The following is a 20,885-nucleotide window of genomic DNA, read 5'->3' on the forward strand; positions in this document are numbered from 1 at the left end:
ATTTAGGTTAAATTTTATACCAAATCAAAATTAAAAGGTTAAATAAAAAAATAAGAAATTGAATTATCAGGGTAATTACATTTTCGTTCTGTTAATATTTAGGTAATTTTTTATATACATATAGGTAGCAAACTTGATGAAAATGTTTACATATGATCGGATGTAACATGCTACAACCGGTTATAATAGTCATACGTGAACATTTCAAAAATGTTTGTTACATAGATTTATAAAAAAAATTATCCTAACAAAAAGAAAATTTAGTTAACTTAAAAAGTCGAATTCCTATTATTTTTATAGAAAATCCTACTTAATTGCCCAATTTGTGCTATGTTTGCAATTTTCCGGAGTAAAAGGACGCTTCCTGCAAACTAAGTTGATCTTCATGTTAAACCCTCAACAGAACCCTTCTTCTCATTTTTCTCGCCCCCTCTTTCACCGGATCGGTTCATCAAGCTCTACTCCCCGCTAATCCAGTTTCTGCTCTCCGTTGATGTGTATTTCTCTTCGTAGTACATGTTCTTAGTTGATTCCAGGTCTCGACATGAAAGCTTTGAGGTTAATTCAAACGCTTGCTAATCATTCTTCAAAAACCCCTAAAAACTCCAATCTTAATCCCACCTTTCTCTCTCGATTTTTCGCATCTCAACCCCTACAAGAAACCCCAGCATCCGAAAGCGAAGAAACTCACATCACCGATACCAATGGCTTCGGATTCGACAGCAGTCATTACGAATTACCAAACGTGACACTAGGTTTGGGCTTAGATGAGGCTATTACTCCCGTCTCAAATGCCGAATCCACCTGGGACGAAAAGTATCGGTGGAAAGTTAACAAAACTATATTCGGAGAAGAGCATGAGAAATCAGTGAAGGAAAAGAAAGAGAAATTAGTGAAGGAAAAGAAAAAGAAGAAGAGTAAGAAAGAGAGAATGATGGAGCAGGAAGAGAAAAGGCATCGTGCTGCAATTCTCTCCAAGGCTCTGCTTGAAGCTGCGGTGGCTCCAACCGATGAAGACGAAGATGATGTTGAGGCGGTGAAGATGGAAGATCAGTTGTCTCTCTCAGTTGGGATTATCGGAGCTCCTAACGCTGGAAAATCCGCCCTCACCAATTTCATGGTATGCTTGTTTCCACTTGTTTTCATCAAATGTCTCATATGTTAATGCTTCTGAGCTCTTTGAAAACCCACTAATCACTTTAGAAATTAGAATGTTTAGCTAGAATTGAACATTTAGGTCAAATCGGATTTCTGTTTATGTAGGTTGGGACGAAGGTTGCTGCAGTTTCACGAAAGACAAACACAACTACACATGAAGTATTAGGTGTGATGACGAAAGGAAAAACGCAAATAGTATGTTCCCTTTTGATGCCTCTCATCTTTTTACCAGTATCACATATTACAAACATCCTCACTTGATAATTTTCTTTGATGAACAGTGTTTCTTTGATACCCCTGGGTTGATTATGAGAACTAATGGACTCCCAAAATCCGACATTAGAGTTCGAGTTGAAAGTGCATTGAGTTCAGTTGATCTTTATGACACGCTGCTTGTCATATTTGATGTTCATAGGCATCTTATCAGGTTTATCTTTTACTAGACACAAAACGTTGACATATCATCTTGTTTGTTTGTTTATGTAATCGTGTTATTGATAATGATATATTGTATAAAGATGAATGACATATATGTATATAGGCCTGATAAAAGAGTGGTGGGGCTTATTAAACAAATGGGTTCAGAAGTGAATCCAAAACAAAAACGAATCTTATGCATGAACAAAGTAGACTTGGTAGAGAAAAAGAAAGATTTATTGAAGGTTGCTGATCAGTTTAAAGATCTTCCTGGATATGAAAAGTAGGTGTAATAACTAATAATTTTTCTTTTCATCCCCGTTTTGACCCTGAATTTACATTTATTTGCTCTTTTGTCCCTATAGGTATTTCATGATTTCTGGACTTAAGGGTTCCGGTGTCAAAGATCTTGTACAATATTTGATGGAACAGGCAAGCTTGAAGCTTCTTCATAATTTTCATGTTTAATATTATTTTTCGTATAATAAGAATAATTTTGTGTATTTTTGTGGGTGTATGATTTTTTGTTATGTTAGGCAGTTAAAAGACCATGGGATGAAGATCCTCTGATCATGACACAAGATGTCATGAAGAACATATCACTAGAAGTTGTTAGAGAAAAATTTCTAGACCATATACATCAGGTATAGGTATTATATAATATTTCTTATTGGAACTTTAAAAAAAAAATTCAAATTACCAATCAGTTATCATTTAAATTTGTAACAGGAAATTCCATATGATGTTGAACATCGATTAATAGATTGGAAGGAATTGCGTGATGGATCTATAAGGATCGAGCAGCATTTCATCACTGATAAACTCAGTCAGAGGAAAATTATAGTTGGGAAGAATGGTTCTAAAATAGGGTAATTAATCTACTTTCATCACTGAAAAGTCTTCCTCTTTTAAATATCATAATCAAGTTTGTATAAAATGTTTTTGTTTTCTTCAGGAGAATAGGAGTTGAAGCCAATGAAGAGCTGAGATCTATATTCAAGCGAAATGTCCATCTTATCCTTTTGGTCAGACTCAAATGATCAACAATGAAACCCATTAACAATGATGTTCCTTTCATATGTTGAATAGTCAACATAACAGAAAGGTATAGTTTTGTTATATGTAAATGTAAATTTAATCTTTTTTTTTTTTTTTTTTTGATATTCACTCTTATAATGTTCCTTTAGTAATGTTTTGGTTATATTCTTTGTAAGAGTTGCATAATTGAGGTCTCTTTTACAGAATGCAAGAGATTTGATTTGATTTACACATAAACAATTTACATATAGCTCATATATTTTGCACTGCATCTTCCTTGTTATCACAACACTTCATTCATGATTTTGTGTTTTAATGGTTTCATAATACAATGTGTACTTGGTAGAGGCCCAAGTCACGTATATAGGATGCCACAATAGACAATGTTAAATGTTAATGGTTTACATCTTCAAATCATTAAGTTTATCATTTACACTAAAAAAAATATTTTTGGAATTTTGGGTGACATTAAGTATTGTTAAATGATTACCAACTAAAAAAATGGTAAACTGGACCATATGAGGAGCACATATCAACAGTGTTCCAAGGCCCATTTGGCTTTATATGAGATCAATTGTGGAACACTAGTAATATTTTATTTTGGGTGTCTTTAGGTTTAAACCCTAAAATGTAAATAGGTGTGGGTTTTGTTGATATAGAGTGAGTTGGTGACATATCACCCCCTTAATATAGTATAAATGTTTGTATTCTTAAAAATACTAGGTGTATGACCCGTGTACTATACGGGTTTATTAAAAATACAAATTTAATATCAATATTTAAACATTAAATTTAATATCAATATCAATTTTAGAGCTCTCATTAATTATGATATTTATTTCATTATAAATATATCAATTCTTTTTCAAGGAAACATTTATTTCTCTCAATATTATAACCGAAATAAGTTATGATATGTGAACAAATCAGAAAGTTACATGTGGAAATAAATAAATTCTAAAAATCTATTAAAATGCCATGTGTCCAAATCAATGAGGACATGACATGTGGCAGAAAATGAGTTTTATTTATTAGTATAAAGAAGATATGGTGCTAAGTTAGGGTGGGTTGCTTGGCAATCTCTATTAAGAGGCTAACATGTTTGGTAAGTTTGAATGATAAAATTAATCATTTTATTATTTATTTTAAATTTAAATTTGTAGAACATCAAATCATGTAAAATTGTAAAACAAGATCAAAATAAATTGATTTTTTTAAATAAATTGTAAAGCAAAGACCAAAATAAATCGAAATTTTAAAAATTTGTATAGCAATGTCAAAGTCCTATCTCAAAGTCTTTATATCTTTATTAATAAAAAAAATGTACAACAAAATTGTAAAGCAAGATCAAAACAAGTTATCCTTCAACCCAATGTTTTACATTGATTCTTGACTGCATACTTTGATACAAGAATCATGAAAGAGAAAACCATTTCAGGCATCAGTAAAAGCCAGTGATACTAATTTTAAATCAAAAATCATAAAGTATCAAACAACAAAATTCAAAGCAATGAAACAAAGATTTTGTATTAGAAGAAACAACAAAATTTAAAGAGAGAGAGAGAGAGAGAGAGAGAGAGAGAGAGAGAGAGAGAGAGATCTAGATTTGTAACAAATATTCGACTTTGCTTAAGGACCAACGATGATCCTATCCTAAAGGAGAAGGAGTAGGAGCAGAGCGGAGAATCTTTTTTTATTCCAGCCGAGAAGACTAGTAAAAGGAAGGATCAAGAATGTTATATATTTCAGGAGCTAGATCAGTTGCCGATGAACAAGTCAGAATTGCCTCAACAAAAATAGATGGAAGGAAAGTCAGTCAAAAGCTCGAGTAAGAACGAGAGGAAGAAGAAGCAGTCGAGCTCAGAGAGAGAGAGAGAGAGAGAGAGAGAGAGAGAGAGAGAGAGAGAGAGAGAGAGAGAGAGAGAGAGAGAGAGAGAGAGAGAGCAACCATGAACTAGCCAAACCTTTCAAGACCGATTAAAACTAGACCTACTTTGTAATCTAATTACAACTAGATCTACTTTTATCAGGATTTGATAGTTTCTAAAATTCATTTTTTGTTGCAGCAATTTAGAGCTCATATAACAAGCTACAAAAAATCCAACAATGCTCCGACCGATTTAGAACCCACATCTTAATAGGATCATTAACAGGTGAACCAAACATCCCCTAGTTGTTTTTCTCAAATTCAATTCCATTAGAGATGGCAAAAAAACCCGTACCCGATGGGTACCCGAAACCCTAACCCGATTTGACCGGGTAAATCCCCGAGTTGACCGGGGATGGGTATTACCTGAATATAAAAAGCGGGGATGGGGATGGGGATGGTTCTACTTGTCGGGTACCCATACCCGTACCCGAAACCGGCCCCGATGGTTACCCGATATATATATATATATATATATATATATATATATATATATATATATATATATATATATATATATATATATATATATATATATATATATATTACTTATGTTTTTATTTTTAATAATGCATAAGCAAATTTTTAGTAGACAAAGTAAGGTTTTTTAACAATCAAACATATAGTTTTGGGAAGAATTTTTATGTCTTTTTTTTTTTTGCAAAAAATGATTTTATTTGTCACCTTGAATGTTATTGTTCGTGTTTGAAGACATTCAGTGATTATAGTGTTTTATATTGTTCTGTTAGTTTTTGTTTTGTTGGTTAATATATAATTATGAGTTATTTTTCATAAAAGTTCAAAACTTTGTAACGGGGAAAAATCTCCGATTACCCATTGGGGATCCCCGATACCCATTAGGGATGGGGATGGGGATAGATTTTTAATCCCCGATGGGGACGGGGATCGGGATTCGGGGATGGGGATGGGGAACACGAAACCCGGTATACCCGTACCCATTGCCATCCCTAAATTCCATTATTTCTTATAAAACTCAACAGAAGAACTTAAACGAATCTCCATCAATGCCATTTTTGTAACCAAAAACACAAACCATCAATGCACACAAATTATTTTAATCATATCTATTAAGTATACGAATATTTATGTTAAAGTTAGGGTTAATGGCATAATATATTAACCACTTATTATCAATGAGCACTTTGATTAATTAATCGTTTAATTGCACTTACAAAGCCACTCAAGGTCCTTTTGTATTTATATTTAGGGATAATGACTTAAAATGGTAATATATTTTTCCATTTGTACGCATTTGGCCACTAAGTTTTTTTTCGTCCACATTTACCCCCTTCAACTTGTTAAAGTGTACACATTCAGTCCTTATGACCGGTTACTCCAGGTTAGTCGGGAAAATAACTTAATAGGGTAATATATTTTTTATTTTGTACATGTTTAGTCCTTAATATTTTTGTACACATTTAGTCATTAATATATATTTTTTTGTTTCAAAATTAGTCATTTTTGTTTTTGTACTCATTCAGTACTTATTAATAATTTCTTTAGGTTTTCTCACGACATCTTACATGGGACAATCATTGATGAAGTGTGTGGGGTTGTTGATGTTTATGTGTAACGTCTCATTTTCACAACAAAAAAATTTCATTTTTAAATAAGGCAAAAATCCCTAATTATAAATCCACTAATAAGAAAAAACGTTTATTCCAAAATACATTTATCGAAAATTAGTGTAATATAAGAAACGTGGAATCCTCAATACTGTTGATGAGTGTAATATTAAAATAGGAACATAATTACAATTCCTTCAAAAAATCATTTAAACAAAATCTACAATTCAAGTACAATTACATTTTTAACTTATTTAAACGAAAACTACAATAAAAATCAAGGCTAAAAAATGCAACTTTGACTAACAATAATTATGTAAATATGAACATAACAAAGGATAAAAATGTAACTTTGACTAGGTCAAATTAAGCTCTTAAGTTTCACAAGCCAAATATTTTAATGCTCGAGCTCTAATCTATAATATTTTCGAGTGGCTCGAGATCCAATCTACTTGAGTCGAGTCAATTTTCAATATTTTTCAAATCGGTCTTGAATAACTTGAGCTCTACTCAACTTGAATCAAGTCAATTTCAAAAATTTTGCAGAGTTGTTTTTAAAATTTTAAATTAATCTTAAATAAAATGAAATGTACACTAAATATATCATAACAATTTCAAGTTTTAAAAAAATAATGTTAAATAAATACTTCATGTGACCGTCAGGTTTTTTGATGGGACAAAACCTTGCAGTTTTTATCCAATCAACATCAGTCCTAGTCTAATGCATACCAAACGCAGTACAAGACTGTGTTCCATCAATCCATCCATCCTATCTACCTAACAAACAAAACAAACTTCTAAAGTGGAAATGTGAATATTAAATACCTTGACTACAGTTCCTCCTTTATAGAACTCTGTTGGCTTGTTTTTTCCTTATTCTTCTTAATAAAACTAGTAATCTTATCCTTGCTTCTCTTTCCACTATATTGCAACAATTTTCCACTTGCTGACTTGAAGTACAATGTAGGGTAACCCTTAACATCAAACCCTTCATGCACAATATCATTTGCAGTTGCATCCTATAAAAAGTATATACAAAATATCTCATTCAGCTTCATATAAAACATGCATAAAGTGCTAGACACTTTGTTAAGATAACTCTTTGTATATAATGAATTTGAAAATGTCAATGGATCTTACAATCTTAGCAATGATAACATCCGCATCATTTGCAAATGAAGCGGCAATTTTATCCAAAATTGGAGCCAACTTTTTGCAGTGTCCACACCACGGGGCGTAAAACTCCAACAAAACTGTAGTTTATAACTCAAGAATTAATTAATAATAGTAATAAACTAATAATAAAACATGAGTAATTTAAGTAATGAAGTGATGTTTTGCATACCGTTTTTGCCTGATTTGAAAACAATGTCATTGAAATTGTCAGCAACAACCACCTTAACTGGTTGATTATTAACCTCGGGTACAGGCTCGGATTTCACATATGGTGTAACTTTTCCATCCTGCATTTTTATTGTATCTGTTTGGTTGGATGGAATGGAATGAAGATGGACGAAATGGATAAATGGAATTAGCAAAGGAATGGAATGATCAATTACATTCCATTACCATGTTTGGATGGTTTGTACTTTGTAGGAATGAAATAGATTGTAATAAAATATATTTTTTAGTTATTGTCAGAAAAAAGTTGTAGTTTAATTAAAATCATGAAATTTATGAAGGAAGTTTGTGTCCTTAAAAGTTTCATAGATAGAAATAGGTTATATTACAATTTTTCATTTCATTCCATCACACATAAAACAAACAATATATTTTCATTTCAAACACATTTAATTCCTTCCCCAATTATTGAAATGAATCAATCACCTTGTACTCCTTCAACCATGATTCAAGGTGATGAGGCTCTACGTTTGGTTTCACATACTTCTCTTTATCATCATTTATAACCATCACAGGAACATGGTCTTCCTTAATTCCAAAAAACTGTTGATCAAAACCATTAAGAAAAATAGGAATTAACAACATATTATCTCGAATCGTTTTTTAGTGATGGAATTGAATCCGTCACTATTTCCTACTTTTCTAGTAGTGAGTAAGAGATACTAACCTGGAAAGCACCTTGACTAGCTTCAACATCTCCAATTAGAAAACTTATTCCCTTTCCCTTGTGCTCATTAGCAATGTCTTGATATTTGGATTCAAAAGCACCAAAAGGCTTGCTACTAAAGTTCACAAAAAGCATAGCCTACCAATTCCATAGTATCTCATTACAAAACTTTTTTTTTCTCTTCTTTTTTTGGTAATTTGCCCACTTGATATTTTGTCCCCAACATAAAGAATTTTGTGGGTCCGCTTAAAAAAATAGATAAAAAAAAAAGTACATATCAATTAATTTTTCACCTTTGCATTGGGAGTGTTAAAGAATTTGATGACAAACGGGTGATTCTTTGGATCGTGGTTAAAGACGGTTACAGTAGGAATGGTTGCTTCCTCAACGAACTTCTCTAATGCATCCAAATTAAAATCCTGCAGATTAAAATACAATTTTTGTCTCATTGACATCAGTCTCAGTCACAGTAAATGCCAAACACAATATAATATATTTTGCCGTGTCACGTTTGTAATAGACAGGAATAAACACATTAAAAGATTACCTCAAAATCTACTACAAGTTCATCAAATGGCTTGAATAAACGGACAATGGGCCCCGATACAGACGAATCACCTCGTGGTAAAAGTTTTGCATCTAATGTATGAGCAAATTCATAATCCGAACGCAAATTTTCAGCTAAAGTCAAAAATACCCTGAAACTTTCTCCAGAAAATTCAGGGAACACTCCAACCTAGGACAACAAACAAACACGTTACTCACGGCACAAAAAAATAATAGCAATTTATGCAAAGAGAACGACTTAACGGAGAATGTCAGAAAAATGAGGCTTTCTCTTTATATTTTAACTTATTTATCCATGCAACATTTAATAAGAAGAAAAGAAAAGAAATAGGACTTACAATAACGATATTATCTCCATCAACAAGAGCATTGCCCTCTTCTGTAGATGTTATTTCAACAGAAGCGGGCCCGGCTTGTTTCTTCAAGTAAGAAACTATTCCATCTGCATCTCTTGGTCCTTTGTAATCTTGGATAGTTTTCCCTCCATCTCTAATGATTTTAAGTGTTGGGAAACCTTTTATGTCATACTCACTAGCCAAATCTTTGTTCTTTTCATCATTGGCATCAACTTTTGCTAAAACAATCATGGGGTTGTTACTACTCAATATAGAAGCAGCTTTTTCAAACTGAAAAATCATTAAATACATCATGAGCTCATAAGGAATATATGTAACCCAACTAACAATGTACAAGCATTTGAAAAAATCATTTTTCACAAACCGGTCCCACAATCAGCAGGTAGGAAGTACAAACATTTTTAAAAATCAATCCCAATCCAATACATGTTAAACTCCAACCCTGTAGGGACCACATATATATTATGTTGAGGATGAAAGATTGAAAGTTACCTCTGGATCAAGTTTCTTGCAGTGGCCACACCTATGTTGTTAATGAACAAATCAAGATGTTAACGATGTCATTTCATTAATCTATGTTCAATGTCAATGCAACAAAAATTGAAAAAAAAATATCTTTTATAAACAATGCAAGAGTATCATAATAAATGTCACCGCAATCCGATTAATAATACACAGAGAAAATGGTGATCGATCTGAGAGTACGTGGTGCAACAACGATAAAACAAACAATTAATTAAATATGTAAACAATGGAGTTATGGAGGTTCTTACCAAGGTGCATAAAAGTCGACGACGACAAAATCATGATTGCTAATAGTTCCGGTGAAGTTGGATTGATCGAGAGTCAGAACGAACTCTTTCGATTGTGATGATGAGTCTTTAGTAGTATGGGCAGCGACACATGATAATCCGCCAATATACAACGGCGTTAGAAGAGAAAATAGGAAGACGATGATCGGAACCCTAGATGACGCCATTTCCGGAATGTTGTGGTAGCTGTTTAGATTCTTCCTCTGTAAAATCTTCCGAGATCGAGTTGAACTGAAAAATAGCGAGACCCGGTAGCCATTGCCGTACTCGCAGCAATTCGGTATTCATAAATCATAGTCATCATTCCCACGTGGCATTTCGGTTGATTTTTAGTCAGGTGTAGTTTATAATTCAAACATAGGCTAATTTTGCTTATATATATATATATATATATATATATATATATATATATATATATATATATATATATATATATATATATATATATATATATATATATATATATATATATATATATATATATATATATATATATATATATATATATAAAGCATAATTAACCTATTTTATTAAATTTGGATAATGTGTTAATTTAATATCTTATACTAATAGTATTAAATTCATTGCATTTATGTGATATTATATGTTTTTATGTGGTTCTAGGTCACATATAGCTACCATTAAGTAATTTGTTGTTGCTCCCGGAAGTTTGATCAAAGAAGTCCTTGCTAAAGTAGTTGTTTATAAAAACACCGGGTAGTTGATGGGAGTAGTTTATGATTGCACGTTTCCCATAGTCCACATGTGTAGTAACATCCTTCAAGGTATTTTTGGAATGCATCAAATCCTATCTTAACTTCAAAAACATGTGCCTCACTTGCCACAACACCGTAAACCCGCAATTGATATACATTTACTTAGGATAAGGAATTCGGAGGTTTTGAGAATAAAACATACTACACAAAACTACTTTACATCATGTCAACATTCCTATAATGCGTATTATTTAGTATATTATTTACAAAGTTGCCGTTTTTTTTTTTTTCTATAACATTGTCCTATAGAAAACATTGTTTTTGTAACATACATATGCTCTTTACTTGATTAATCATTCAATATATTATAGCCTTTATATTTCATTTTGACTAATTGTGTTGAACCAGACACGTGTCTTTCAATCAGAAAGTAACCTAATTCAAACACAACCTCAAAAGATCATAAGAAAATGGACAACATTAAAAATACTCACAGTAAACAACTATATCAATCAATCATTGCATCTCTACATACTCTCAAGGAAAGCCAAAACCAAAATATAAATGCACACTCTATAAATAATCAAAAAAAATGGAAGAAAAAAAAAACTGTAATCAGTTCCCAAGTAGAGATGTCAAAAGTGCCAAAACAGCAATGACAATGATAATATTGAGAAAATAGTTAGACTGAAGAGGCTTATCCGGGCTTCCTCCAACAGCTTCATATTCTGCACGAATCTTCTGCTTCATGTTATCTGAAAGCTCTCTCTGCAAATTCAAATATTTCAACTTACCATCTCAATCTCCATTATTAACATTTCAGCATTGCTTCATTGCATTGCATTCTGGTATTATTTTTAAATTATTCCTTAACAAAACAAGATAGTTGTTGTGTATCTTAATCCTGCACCAATCAAACACAAAAAAAATCTAAACCATCTGCAAAAAACCATATGTACCCTTATCTATTTTTAACTTTTTAAGCATTATTATTTTATCCAGCATGTAATATAGAAGGGCGTTATGGTAAAAAGTAAAACCTTTCCGGATGAGTATTTGGCTGCTACAAATTTCTCAGGTACTGCTGCTGCAGGTTCATCATTAATTGAAAACCCCTGACAAATTCATATATATTTTTTTTTGTAAAAAATAGGTTGCTATAAATGAGAAAAAAGATATATTTTATAAAAACAATAGAACAGATTCTACAAACCTCGGTAGGATCAAACTTAGCTCCAAGGTTGCTGAGTTTAGCATGTGCTTCAGCATAGTCATCAAAAAATGCTTTTTCATCTTCTGCATATTTCTCAGCAAATACCTGAAAACCAAATCATTTTTACTTTTACATAAACAAATTCAAAATTTATCAAATAATTTTTTATTTTTTTCACCTTAAATGATGGATCATCAAAAAGGGCAGCATCTGTAGGCAAAACTAGTAGATCTTCATCTCTTCTTTCTTTAATATCCTGTTTACATATTCATTGATGTTCACTATTTTTCTTACAACTCATAAGATTAAGAAAAGCAAAATAATAATAATAATAATAATGAAAAATTGTTATAGCATTACCTTGAAGTAGGAATTATCAAACTTTAGCCACTTTTCAGTCCAAGATTGTCCCCCTGGGGCTCCAGGCCCTTCTTTCTGTCATATAATCAACGTTTACTTGTTAGGTTTAAATTTGATCGATAGTGAAGGGTATTTTTGGTATTTTAATTGTTTCCTACCGTATATTTAGTCTCTGGCTTTCCCCAACCACTGCGTTCAGGTCTGGATCTCCCCAAAGTGTGGGCCCCGGATAATGCAACTATTTCCTGCAAATCCAAATTATAAAACATCATATTGCAATTAACATTTTACATTTTTACATATAAAAAATAGCGATCTAATGATCTCAACCTTATCATTCAATCCCATTCTGTAGAAAACATCACGCAAGTGAGAAGCAGGTGAAGGTGGGCCCGCATCTAAATCATGAAATGAAAAAAAGTTAGAAACCCAAAAAATATCTATAAAAGAAAATTTAAAGAGAAATGATGATATTAGTAATGACACCTGGGAGTCTCCCTTCTTCTGGACACTGATCAGGTGTAGAAACATCAACACGTCCATACTTCATAGGAATCTTGGGACCTCCAGCCTCCTGTGATTGTTATTATGTTAAGTAAAAATCAATGATAGAATATATTGTTTTTTGTAAATTTATTAAAAAGATTCTAAAAGTGACCTCAATAGCTGTAGCACTTGCTAATTGAAACAAGTCTGCATAAGTTATGGTTGCATACTTGTCTTTGATAGGCTGGAGAAGCTTGAGAGCATTTACAAGCCCTGTAATAACATGAAGGAATATTAAAAATAGAAAAGGAAAAAGATTAAAGAAAAAGGTAAAGGGTAGTAAATAACTTGCCAGCATTGGCTGCGTGCTTCTGTTCAACTTCAAACCTTAAACTTCCATTAGCTCCACCTCTTTGAGGCCATTCTTCAATATTCTTATTGTAAGTTCCAGCATCATGCCATCCTAGGCAAACCTATTGCAGATGAAGAATCAAAGTTTATAGTTAGAAGGGTAAATTTGAACTTTCACTAGTTTATATTTCTTTGTTGGGTAGTAGATAGTGGCTACTATAGTTTCCTGAGTTGTTCTTTCTTTACTTCAATCAATAGCTAAGTGCCCTTGATTGATCCCTAATGAAATTCTTCTCAAACAACAGATATCAGTTAGCAAACATCAAAAACATGCAAGTCCCTACTTGATAATTGATATGGAATATATTTCAACAGATATCAGATAGCAAATTTTGTTACCAAACTTACCTCTCAACTTGATTATATGAAAATTTTGTTACCAAACTTAATTGATATAGAATCTACTTCAACGAAATTTAGCGAAGTAAAATGAACTTTAAATTCACTGCTAGAAACTACATTAATGTTTGTGTTCAATAACGGATCCTGATTAATTCTGTATTTGGAATGTTTAGTGAGGCAGGAGAAAGTAGTAAATATTAGGTCAAAATAGATACAATCGGGTAAGGTTTTAAAATTAACCATAATAGGATGACAGTAGGTAGTCTTGAGGAGTTCTTTAATGTCTTCTCTAGCAGACTTGAGCTGATCAGGGTTAGATGCAAAGCATTTCGTGGTAACCACTGCGCCGAAATCACCACTGGACGAATGAAGCTTTGTTCGTTTCTGCAATAAATCGATAATGAGAAGGATTAAAACATTTGTGATGAATGAGGGAGGGAATGGAGAGAAACCTGATGATGAGATAATTTGAGGCATTTGAGAGATGCAGCGACAGAAGAGGACGAAGAGAGGAAATGGAATGAGAGGGACGAAGGTCTGGCGGTGGTAGTTGGAGAAAGTGAAAGGAGACGAGGAGTGGCGGAGGAGGTGGCGGAGCCACCGGAAAGAGCCATTGGCGAGGGTGTAAGAGAGGAACAGTTAGCCGCCATTGAAATTGGATGTTGATCAGAAAATCTCAGAATGAATAAGAAGTACGACTGATCCTATCTCCAAAAGCCACAAAAGAGGAGGACAAGAATCCAAAACAAAATTTCACTTCCACCACCACCAACGGAAAATATGAAAATATTATTTAAAAAGTAATTATGTCGATCAAATAGCATATATTTATTAATTATTAATTTATTATATAAAAATATTGTATTTTATTTTCTGTTTATATACTAGTACTTATTTATATTTTTTATTTGTATTTAGATCATTTATTAAATGTTTAATCGGTACCAAATCAGTTTTGAACTTTTGATAGAGGTAACATCTTGTGAAGAAGCTTTTCTTATTGTTATTATTGAAAGAAAAAATGTGTATCATTTATAGTGGGTTCCAGTTTCTTAATATACTAAGTATATTTAACTCTATTTTAAGATTAAAAATAGTTTTTAAAACCAATGAAAATTAATTATTTAGTGTGAATCAAAGAGTGTGAACGAATCTTTTGATGGTCGATTCTCACAAAACATAAAGAAACAAAAGAACATGATTTGTTTGACTACAAGAACCATGCCAAATTTGAAATAAAGAATAAACTAAACAATGTTTAGAAATTATTCTTGTAAACAAAGCACCATAAGTCTTTTTAATTAGCAAATAAATAAATATACATGCAAAATACATATTATGTTAATTTACAATAATAAGTTTTTAATTTTAAAAAGGACTATTTAATTGCCATTCTTAGTCTCAACTTTTATTAAATAGAGATGGTAAACAAAATAAAGTAGTTTTGTTGGATAAAACTGATCCTACATTATCATCCAGTGTCATATATTGACACCCAATGGATAAAACCGATCGAATCTAATAATCAATTGGATTGGTTTGGTTTTGTTGCATCTAACTCATTAGATTGTATCGGCTGATAAAATCCAACATCCAATGGATAATTGGATCGGATTGATTTCATCAAAATCTATTGGATTTGAACTGATGGACACTCTACCAAAACCTATATTAGACAAGTAATGGAAAGTAGTTCGAGGTACTTGACCAAAAGTTATATGTTTAATTATTATAAACTTTTTCTAACTCTTGTGTCACATATTTATTTTGGTCATAAGGATGCTCAGGGGTGACATGTGGTAGATATATAAGTTTACCTGCTGATATCCACCTTCCTCTTGTCCATTCTAATGAGATTGTGGGCTTCTTCTTGTTGTTGATGTATATGTTTACATGCACGACATAAAGACAACCATATAACAAATCGGAAGAGAGAAATCACTACAAATGGTGTAGCTTGTTGTTCACATAATATGGAATGTATTCATGTACATAATGACAGAATACTCTATAGTGCTACTAAGCTATGAGAAAATGGATTATAAGTTCCTGGGAAACTACTATCATGTAGATGCTACCAATACCAAGGGATTTCTATTTCTTGCACCATGCATAAGTCAAATAAATACGTTAAAAGATGGTTGCATTGACATCGATCAAAAAAAGTTGAGAGTGTAACAAAACATGAAGCACCCATTTTCATGGAATATCATAGAACGATGTTTTGGAGTTCTAAGAAGAAATTGGCTACACTTGGAAGTCCATGCATTTTATCCTCATCGAACATTAAATTATATCATCCTTGTTTGTTGCATTCTACATAATTTTATACGAAAGAACTTTCTCAATGATCACCTTAACATAGAGAAAGATGAGCACAATGAGAATATGGGCTCAACTTACACTAAGTTCCGCAACTTTTATTATAACACCAAGAGGGCTTGTACATGGTATTGTAATTATAAATGTCGAACTCTTATCTTTTTCTCCTAAATTAGCTACCATGTTATTTGTAATTGTAAGAATATATATACTATGTTACCGTGTTATTTGTAATTGTAAGAATATACTATGTTTATGTGTATCTTATGTTACTGTTTTGATTTGTTTTATCATAATATCATTGATGCGATGTTTAAACTTTAAAGGAATGTAATTCAAGAGGTTGGAGTTAAAGCTAAAGAAAATGGAATGAGATGGAAAATCAGTAGATGACAAGTCATCTTAATTGGATTTTAGTATTCATCAAAAAATAAGTACCAGTCACAAGTAAAATCTCTTTATACTCGTCAGGGAAAGACCTATCTGAAATTTGAACTTCATATATTGGTTGGAGCCCACCAATAAAGGAAGTTACTCTCCAAAAATAGGCGTATGCCACTGTGTATGGCAAGCACACGGTATTCTTTAGTAAAAGGCGAAAGAATAGTTCGCTTTGTGCTTACCACATGGCTGCGTGCCTTCTAACTTCCCAGCTGCTTGCTTTAAGTAACGACTCTCACCCATTCTGTTTCATTCCAGCAGCCGATGTGGGATGACTCTTCCTCCCCTCGTCCACTTTCCTCTTTTTTTTTCCCCTCTCTCACTTTGATTTGGTTCTTGATCTGTTTTCGAGGAAGTGTGAGTACGTGTTTTGAAAGAAATTATTTGATATTGGATAAATTAGAATAAGATATTTGTGAACGATACGTTTGACTGACCAAACAACATTAAAAAATGATAGACTTATGAAATTAGAGTTTCATATTATATTAAATGAAGGGGGTAAACAAGTAATTTTCTATTACTTTTTGATAAAGGTAGTGTAAATTTTATGGAGTGTATGGTCGTAAATGTTTTCCAAAATAATAAAATTTGTAAGATTATTTGTTCTTTTGTTTGCCGGAGTGGTAAAGTCAAAACATTTATGTAAACATTAACTTTGAAGAGTGTTAGCAGCATATAGCATAGCTTTTTTGGAAACTTCTCTTTAGGGTCAGTTTTATTAAAACTCTTGCTGAATGTGATTTTAAGATATTGAGATCAAACATAAGAACAACATTGTTGATTGGTTCATGATCAATCGCTATAGTTGCCAAAATGAGAGGATTGGGTAAAGTAAAAACATGTTGAGTCTAGTTTTATATAGATCGATTTCTTGCATCCTTACGAGGTCAAAGATATAACATGAAGTACTCATCTTTGGAGGAATGTCATATGGTGTTTTGAAGTTCCAAAAAAGAGGATGATAAATACTTATAAATCCATCCTTTTATCCCCTTAAAAATGCAACATCGGATCATACTTGCATTCTCTTCTTCTCTTCTTTTTCCCCTTCTTTTACTTCGGTTCTGTTTTTAGGAAGTGAGTTTTGAAAGTAAGTACTAGATATTGTATAACTGGAATAATATATTTAGCGACGGATAAATTCTCATTGTTCAGAAATAACATTTGTGAAAGAAAAATCAAGTCTTATGAAGTTAGGGTTTCATTTTATAAAAATAAATATGTAAATAAGTGTAGTAAGTCTAGTTTACATTTTGATACGGGTATCTGAAACACAGTGGTGTTTGCTTAATCTCTTTGAGGGATAGTTATTTTTGAGAGATAGTTTTCTTAAAAATGTTGTACGAATATGAATATATTAAGATTAAAGCTAAGAAACGATGTCATTGGTTCGTTTATAATCTATAGCTATAGGTATCAAAACGGACAAGTAGGATAATGAATCATTTGTGTTTTATGTTATCAATGTTTTATTTTTCTGTCACGAATGCTTTCAAGTTACATCATTGACTACATGATATTGACAATGGTGAAACCAGAGAAAAGTTTAAGAGGGAAAATTGATTCTTCATTATTGAATAGTTACTTACAAATGAAGCTAAATTGAAACTATATACAAGAGAAACAACTGATTAACCCTCTAACAAACTTCTAACTAACATCACGTGAGAATCACATGATTTTATTAAACAGAATTAACTAACAATTAACTATTAATTCTAACACCCCCCTCAAGTTGGAGGGTGAATAACGCCCAACTTGTTCAAAAGAAATTTATGTTGCTTTGTAGGTAGATTTTTAGTAAAAAAATCTGCAAGTTGAGAATGTGTTGGAACATGTTGTAACGAAATCAAGCCATCTTGTAGTTTGTCTCTGACAAAGTGACAATCAATCTCCACGTGTTTAGTTCTTTCGTGGAAGACAGGGTTTTTAGCTATGTGGATGGCTGCTTGGCTGTCACAATGAACAGGTACAGGTGTCAAATTCGGAACTGTTATTTCATGAAGAAGGCGAGTGAGCCATGCAAGTTCAGCAGTAACTCGACGCATGCTTCTATATTCTGCCTCTGCTGATGACAATGAAACAGTCACCTGTTTCTTAGATATCCAGGCAATTGGACAATTACCCATTAAGATAATAAATCCACTCACACTTCTTCTGGTTTGGGGACATGAAGCCCAATCTGAATCGCACTAAGCATTGAGGGTAAAATCGTCTCCATTATTCATTAGTAACCCTTGATTTGGATCATTGTTAAGATACTTTAGAACATGTAAAGCTGCTTGATAGTGAGGCATTCTGGGATCAGACATGAATTGACTGAGAAGTTGAACTGCAAATGCAAGGTCTGGTCTTGTATGTACTAGAAAGTTTAATTTTCCCACTAATCTTCTATAGACTTCTGGAGAATCCATATGATCACCTTGACCTTGCAAAAGCTTCAAATGTGTAGGTAATGGACAAGAAGCATGACTAGTGCAATCAAATTCTTTTAGCAGTTCTGTGGCAAACTTTCTTTGAGTGAGAATGACACCTGATGAATTATACAAAACTTCAATTCCTAAAAAAAATTCAAGGATCCAAGATCTTTAATTTTGAAAGTATTATCAAGAAATGTCTTCAATTTTGTGATTTCTTCTTCATTATTTCCAGTAACCATTATGTCATCTACATAGACTGCTACAAATGTTACATAGGATCCCATATTCTTGTGAAAAAGAGAATAATCATTCTTTGAATTTTGATATCCCATTTCTTTTAACGCTGAAGAAAGTTTAGCATACCATTGCCTTGAAGCTTGTTTGAGCCCATAAAGTGATTTCTGTAGTTTACATACTTGATTTGGTTTGCAGCCCTTCAAACCAGGTGGTGGCTTCATGTATATTTCTTCATGCAAGTCACCATGCAAAAAAGCATTATTAACATCTAATTGATGCATATGCCATCCTTTCTTGACCGCAGTTGCAATAAGAGCTCTAATAGTTGTCATTTTGACAACAGGTGAGAAGGTTTCAGTGTAATCTATGCCATCTTTTTGAGTGAAACCTTTGACAACCAGCCTCCCTTTACATCTTTCAACATCGCCATTTGCCTTATATTTGATCTTGTATACCCACTTACAACTTATGGGCTTTTTACCCTTTGGAAGATCAACAATAGCCCAAGTATTATTTGCTTCTAGTGCCTCAAATTCTTTATTCATGGCTTCTTGCCATTTTGGAATTAAAACTGCTTCTTCAAAACTAGAAGGCTCAGAAAGACACGTTATATTATTGAGTAATTGTTTGCTTTGGGGTGATAAAGTTGAGAAACAAACATGAACCGGTGAAGAAGCATTGGTAACATTGTGGGTGCATGTAAATAAGGAATAACAAGATGCGAGATTGTGACATGTGGCATTGGAGCAAATGTAGTCTTTTAAATGAGAAGGAGGTCTTGAAATTCTGGTTGTATGTCTGATAGGTGCTTGTTGAGGAATTAAATTAGGTTGAACTTATATCAAAGGAGGTGTAGTATTATCTTGTGAAATACCAGAGGTAGGTAATAATGAAATTGGGTCAACATTAGAATCTGTATAGTACAAATCTGTAGATGGGAATAAAGGATCATTGGGGGCTGATTTGTAAGGGAAAATGCTTTCATGAAAAATAATATCTCTGGAAACAATTATTTGTTTGGTGTCCATATTGTAAACTTTGTACCCTTTTTGCCCAAAAGGGTATCCAACAAATATGTAGGGAGCTGCCCTTGGTTGGAATTTGTCTCGTTTATGTTGTAATGTACTCACATAACACAAGCATCCAAAAGATTTGAGATTTGAATACGAAGGTTGATGACCATACAACATAAAGTATGGAGTTTTTCCTTTTAGAACTTGAGAAGGAAATCTGTTGATAAAATAAGTTGTAGTGAGGACACAATCACCCCAAAATTTTAGAGGCAACTTTGATTGATACAGTAAAGCTCTAGAAGTTTCCAGAAGGTGTTTATGTTTCCTCTCAACTACCCCATTTTGTTGAGGGGTATATGCACAGCTTGTTTGGTGAATGATCCCATTTGCTTGAAAAAATTTGATTGCCTCATTGCTAGAACCCAACTCTAGAGCATTATCAGATCTTATAATTCTCACTGGTTTCCCAAATTGGGTTTTTACCATTTCAATAAAACCTTTGAGAACATTGAAAGAATTTCCTTTGGTACTTAGCAAATGAGTCCATGTACTTCGACTAAAATCATCAACAATTGTCAAGAAATAAGATTTGCCATTATAAGTTCTTGTATTGTATGGTCCCCATGTATCAATATGAATTAGATCAAAAGAAGAACTTGTCTTAATAACACTATGACCAAATGGGAGTTTGTGTTGTCTTGCTTTTGAACAAATTTCACAAGCATGATTGAATGTGGCATTTTTATTACTAAGAAAAGAAAGAGTTTTCAACTTGTACATAGGAAGATGGCCAAGTCTATTATGCCACAAAGAAAACAAATTGTCATCAGACATACAAACAGAATTTGAAAAAATGACAGCAGGATCTGAAGGAGCATGTGAAGTCACAGAAAGAGCAATTCCATTGTTGTTGTTTTGATTGGAATGCAGAAAGTATAAACCTGCTTGGTGTCTACCAAGAACCAGAGGCCTCTTATGAGAAAGGCCCTGCA

The 20,885-nt window shown here is 32.6% G+C and overlaps 3 protein-coding genes and 1 non-coding gene across 5 annotated transcripts; 1 reads left to right on the plus strand and 3 right to left on the minus strand.

Moving 5' to 3' along the window:
* Positions 1–367: 367 nt before the first annotated feature.
* LOC111895614 (GTP-binding protein ERG) lies at positions 368–2,903 on the plus strand. Its single transcript, XM_023891694.3, has 8 exons — positions 368–1,120; positions 1,264–1,353; positions 1,440–1,585; positions 1,700–1,858; positions 1,941–2,007; positions 2,112–2,219; positions 2,305–2,444; positions 2,531–2,903. The coding sequence occupies exons 1-8, from the start codon at positions 545–547 to the stop codon at positions 2,613–2,615; spliced, it is 1,371 nt and encodes a 456-aa protein (XP_023747462.1). The 5' UTR covers positions 368–544; the 3' UTR covers positions 2,616–2,903.
* Positions 2,904–6,754: 3,851 nt separating this feature from the next.
* Positions 6,755–10,230, minus strand: LOC111895620 (protein disulfide-isomerase). The gene is made up of 10 exons (XM_023891701.2): positions 9,891–10,230; positions 9,610–9,640; positions 9,100–9,387; positions 8,742–8,930; positions 8,488–8,613; positions 8,195–8,332; positions 7,954–8,070; positions 7,472–7,589; positions 7,267–7,379; positions 6,755–7,145 (listed from the first exon to the last, which is right to left on the minus strand). The coding sequence occupies exons 1-10, from the start codon at positions 10,094–10,096 to the stop codon at positions 6,957–6,959; spliced, it is 1,515 nt and encodes a 504-aa protein (XP_023747469.1). The 5' UTR covers positions 10,097–10,230; the 3' UTR covers positions 6,755–6,956.
* An 873-nt stretch (positions 10,231–11,103) lies between these two features.
* LOC111895628 (probable L-ascorbate peroxidase 6, chloroplastic/mitochondrial) lies at positions 11,104–14,217 on the minus strand. Of its 2 annotated transcripts, none has more exons than XM_023891707.3 (12): positions 13,910–14,217; positions 13,698–13,841; positions 13,057–13,177; positions 12,877–12,977; positions 12,705–12,792; positions 12,549–12,616; positions 12,377–12,463; positions 12,219–12,293; positions 12,037–12,114; positions 11,859–11,963; positions 11,686–11,760; positions 11,104–11,413 (listed from the first exon to the last, which is right to left on the minus strand). In XM_023891707.3, the coding sequence occupies exons 1-12, from the start codon at positions 14,105–14,107 to the stop codon at positions 11,261–11,263; spliced, it is 1,293 nt and encodes a 430-aa protein (XP_023747475.1). In that variant the 5' UTR covers positions 14,108–14,217; the 3' UTR covers positions 11,104–11,260. The 2 variants fall into 2 exon arrangements, with proteins under 2 accessions (XP_023747475.1, XP_023747482.1); XM_023891714.3 differs by having other exon boundaries at positions 11,104–11,549; positions 13,910–14,216.
* A 2,081-nt stretch (positions 14,218–16,298) lies between these two features.
* LOC111895981 (U5 spliceosomal RNA) lies at positions 16,299–16,411 on the minus strand. Its single transcript, XR_002851747.1, has one exon. It is a non-coding gene; the product is annotated as a U5 spliceosomal RNA (small nuclear RNA).
* Positions 16,412–20,885: the final 4,474 nt, after the last annotated feature.

Source organism: Lactuca sativa, chromosome 6 (assembly GCF_002870075.4).
Source record: "Lactuca sativa cultivar Salinas chromosome 6, Lsat_Salinas_v11, whole genome shotgun sequence".
Classification (NCBI taxonomy): domain Eukaryota; kingdom Viridiplantae; phylum Streptophyta; class Magnoliopsida; order Asterales; family Asteraceae; genus Lactuca; species Lactuca sativa.

Excerpts from the sequence above, each read along its gene's own strand:
- LOC111895614 (XM_023891694.3), top strand. The coding sequence starts at position 545 with ATGAAAGCTTTGAGGTTAATTCAAACGCTTGCTAATCATTCTTCAAAA. Across the intron at positions 1,121-1,263 it reads CCGCCCTCACCAATTTCATG|GTTGGGACGAAGGTTGCTGC; the intron begins GTATGCTTGTTT and ends CTGTTTATGTAG. Across the intron at positions 1,354-1,439 it reads CGAAAGGAAAAACGCAAATA|TGTTTCTTTGATACCCCTGG; the intron begins GTATGTTCCCTT and ends TTTGATGAACAG.
- LOC111895628 (XM_023891707.3), bottom strand. The coding sequence starts at position 14,107 with ATGGCGGCTAACTGTTCCTCTCTTACACCCTCGCCAATGGCTCTTTCC. Across the intron at positions 12,464-12,548 it reads GAATGGGATTGAATGATAAG|GAAATAGTTGCATTATCCGG; the intron begins GTTGAGATCATT and ends TTGGATTTGCAG. Across the intron at positions 11,964-12,036 it reads TTGATGATCCATCATTTAAG|GTATTTGCTGAGAAATATGC; the intron begins GTGAAAAAAATA and ends TTTGGTTTTCAG.
- LOC111895620 (XM_023891701.2), bottom strand. The coding sequence starts at position 10,096 with ATGGCGTCATCTAGGGTTCCGATCATCGTCTTCCTATTTTCTCTTCTA. Across the intron at positions 9,641-9,890 it reads GTCGACTTTTATGCACCTTG|GTGTGGCCACTGCAAGAAAC; the intron begins GTAAGAACCTCC and ends TTAACAACATAG. Across the intron at positions 8,931-9,099 it reads ATGGAGATAATATCGTTATT|GTTGGAGTGTTCCCTGAATT; the intron begins GTAAGTCCTATT and ends TTGTTGTCCTAG.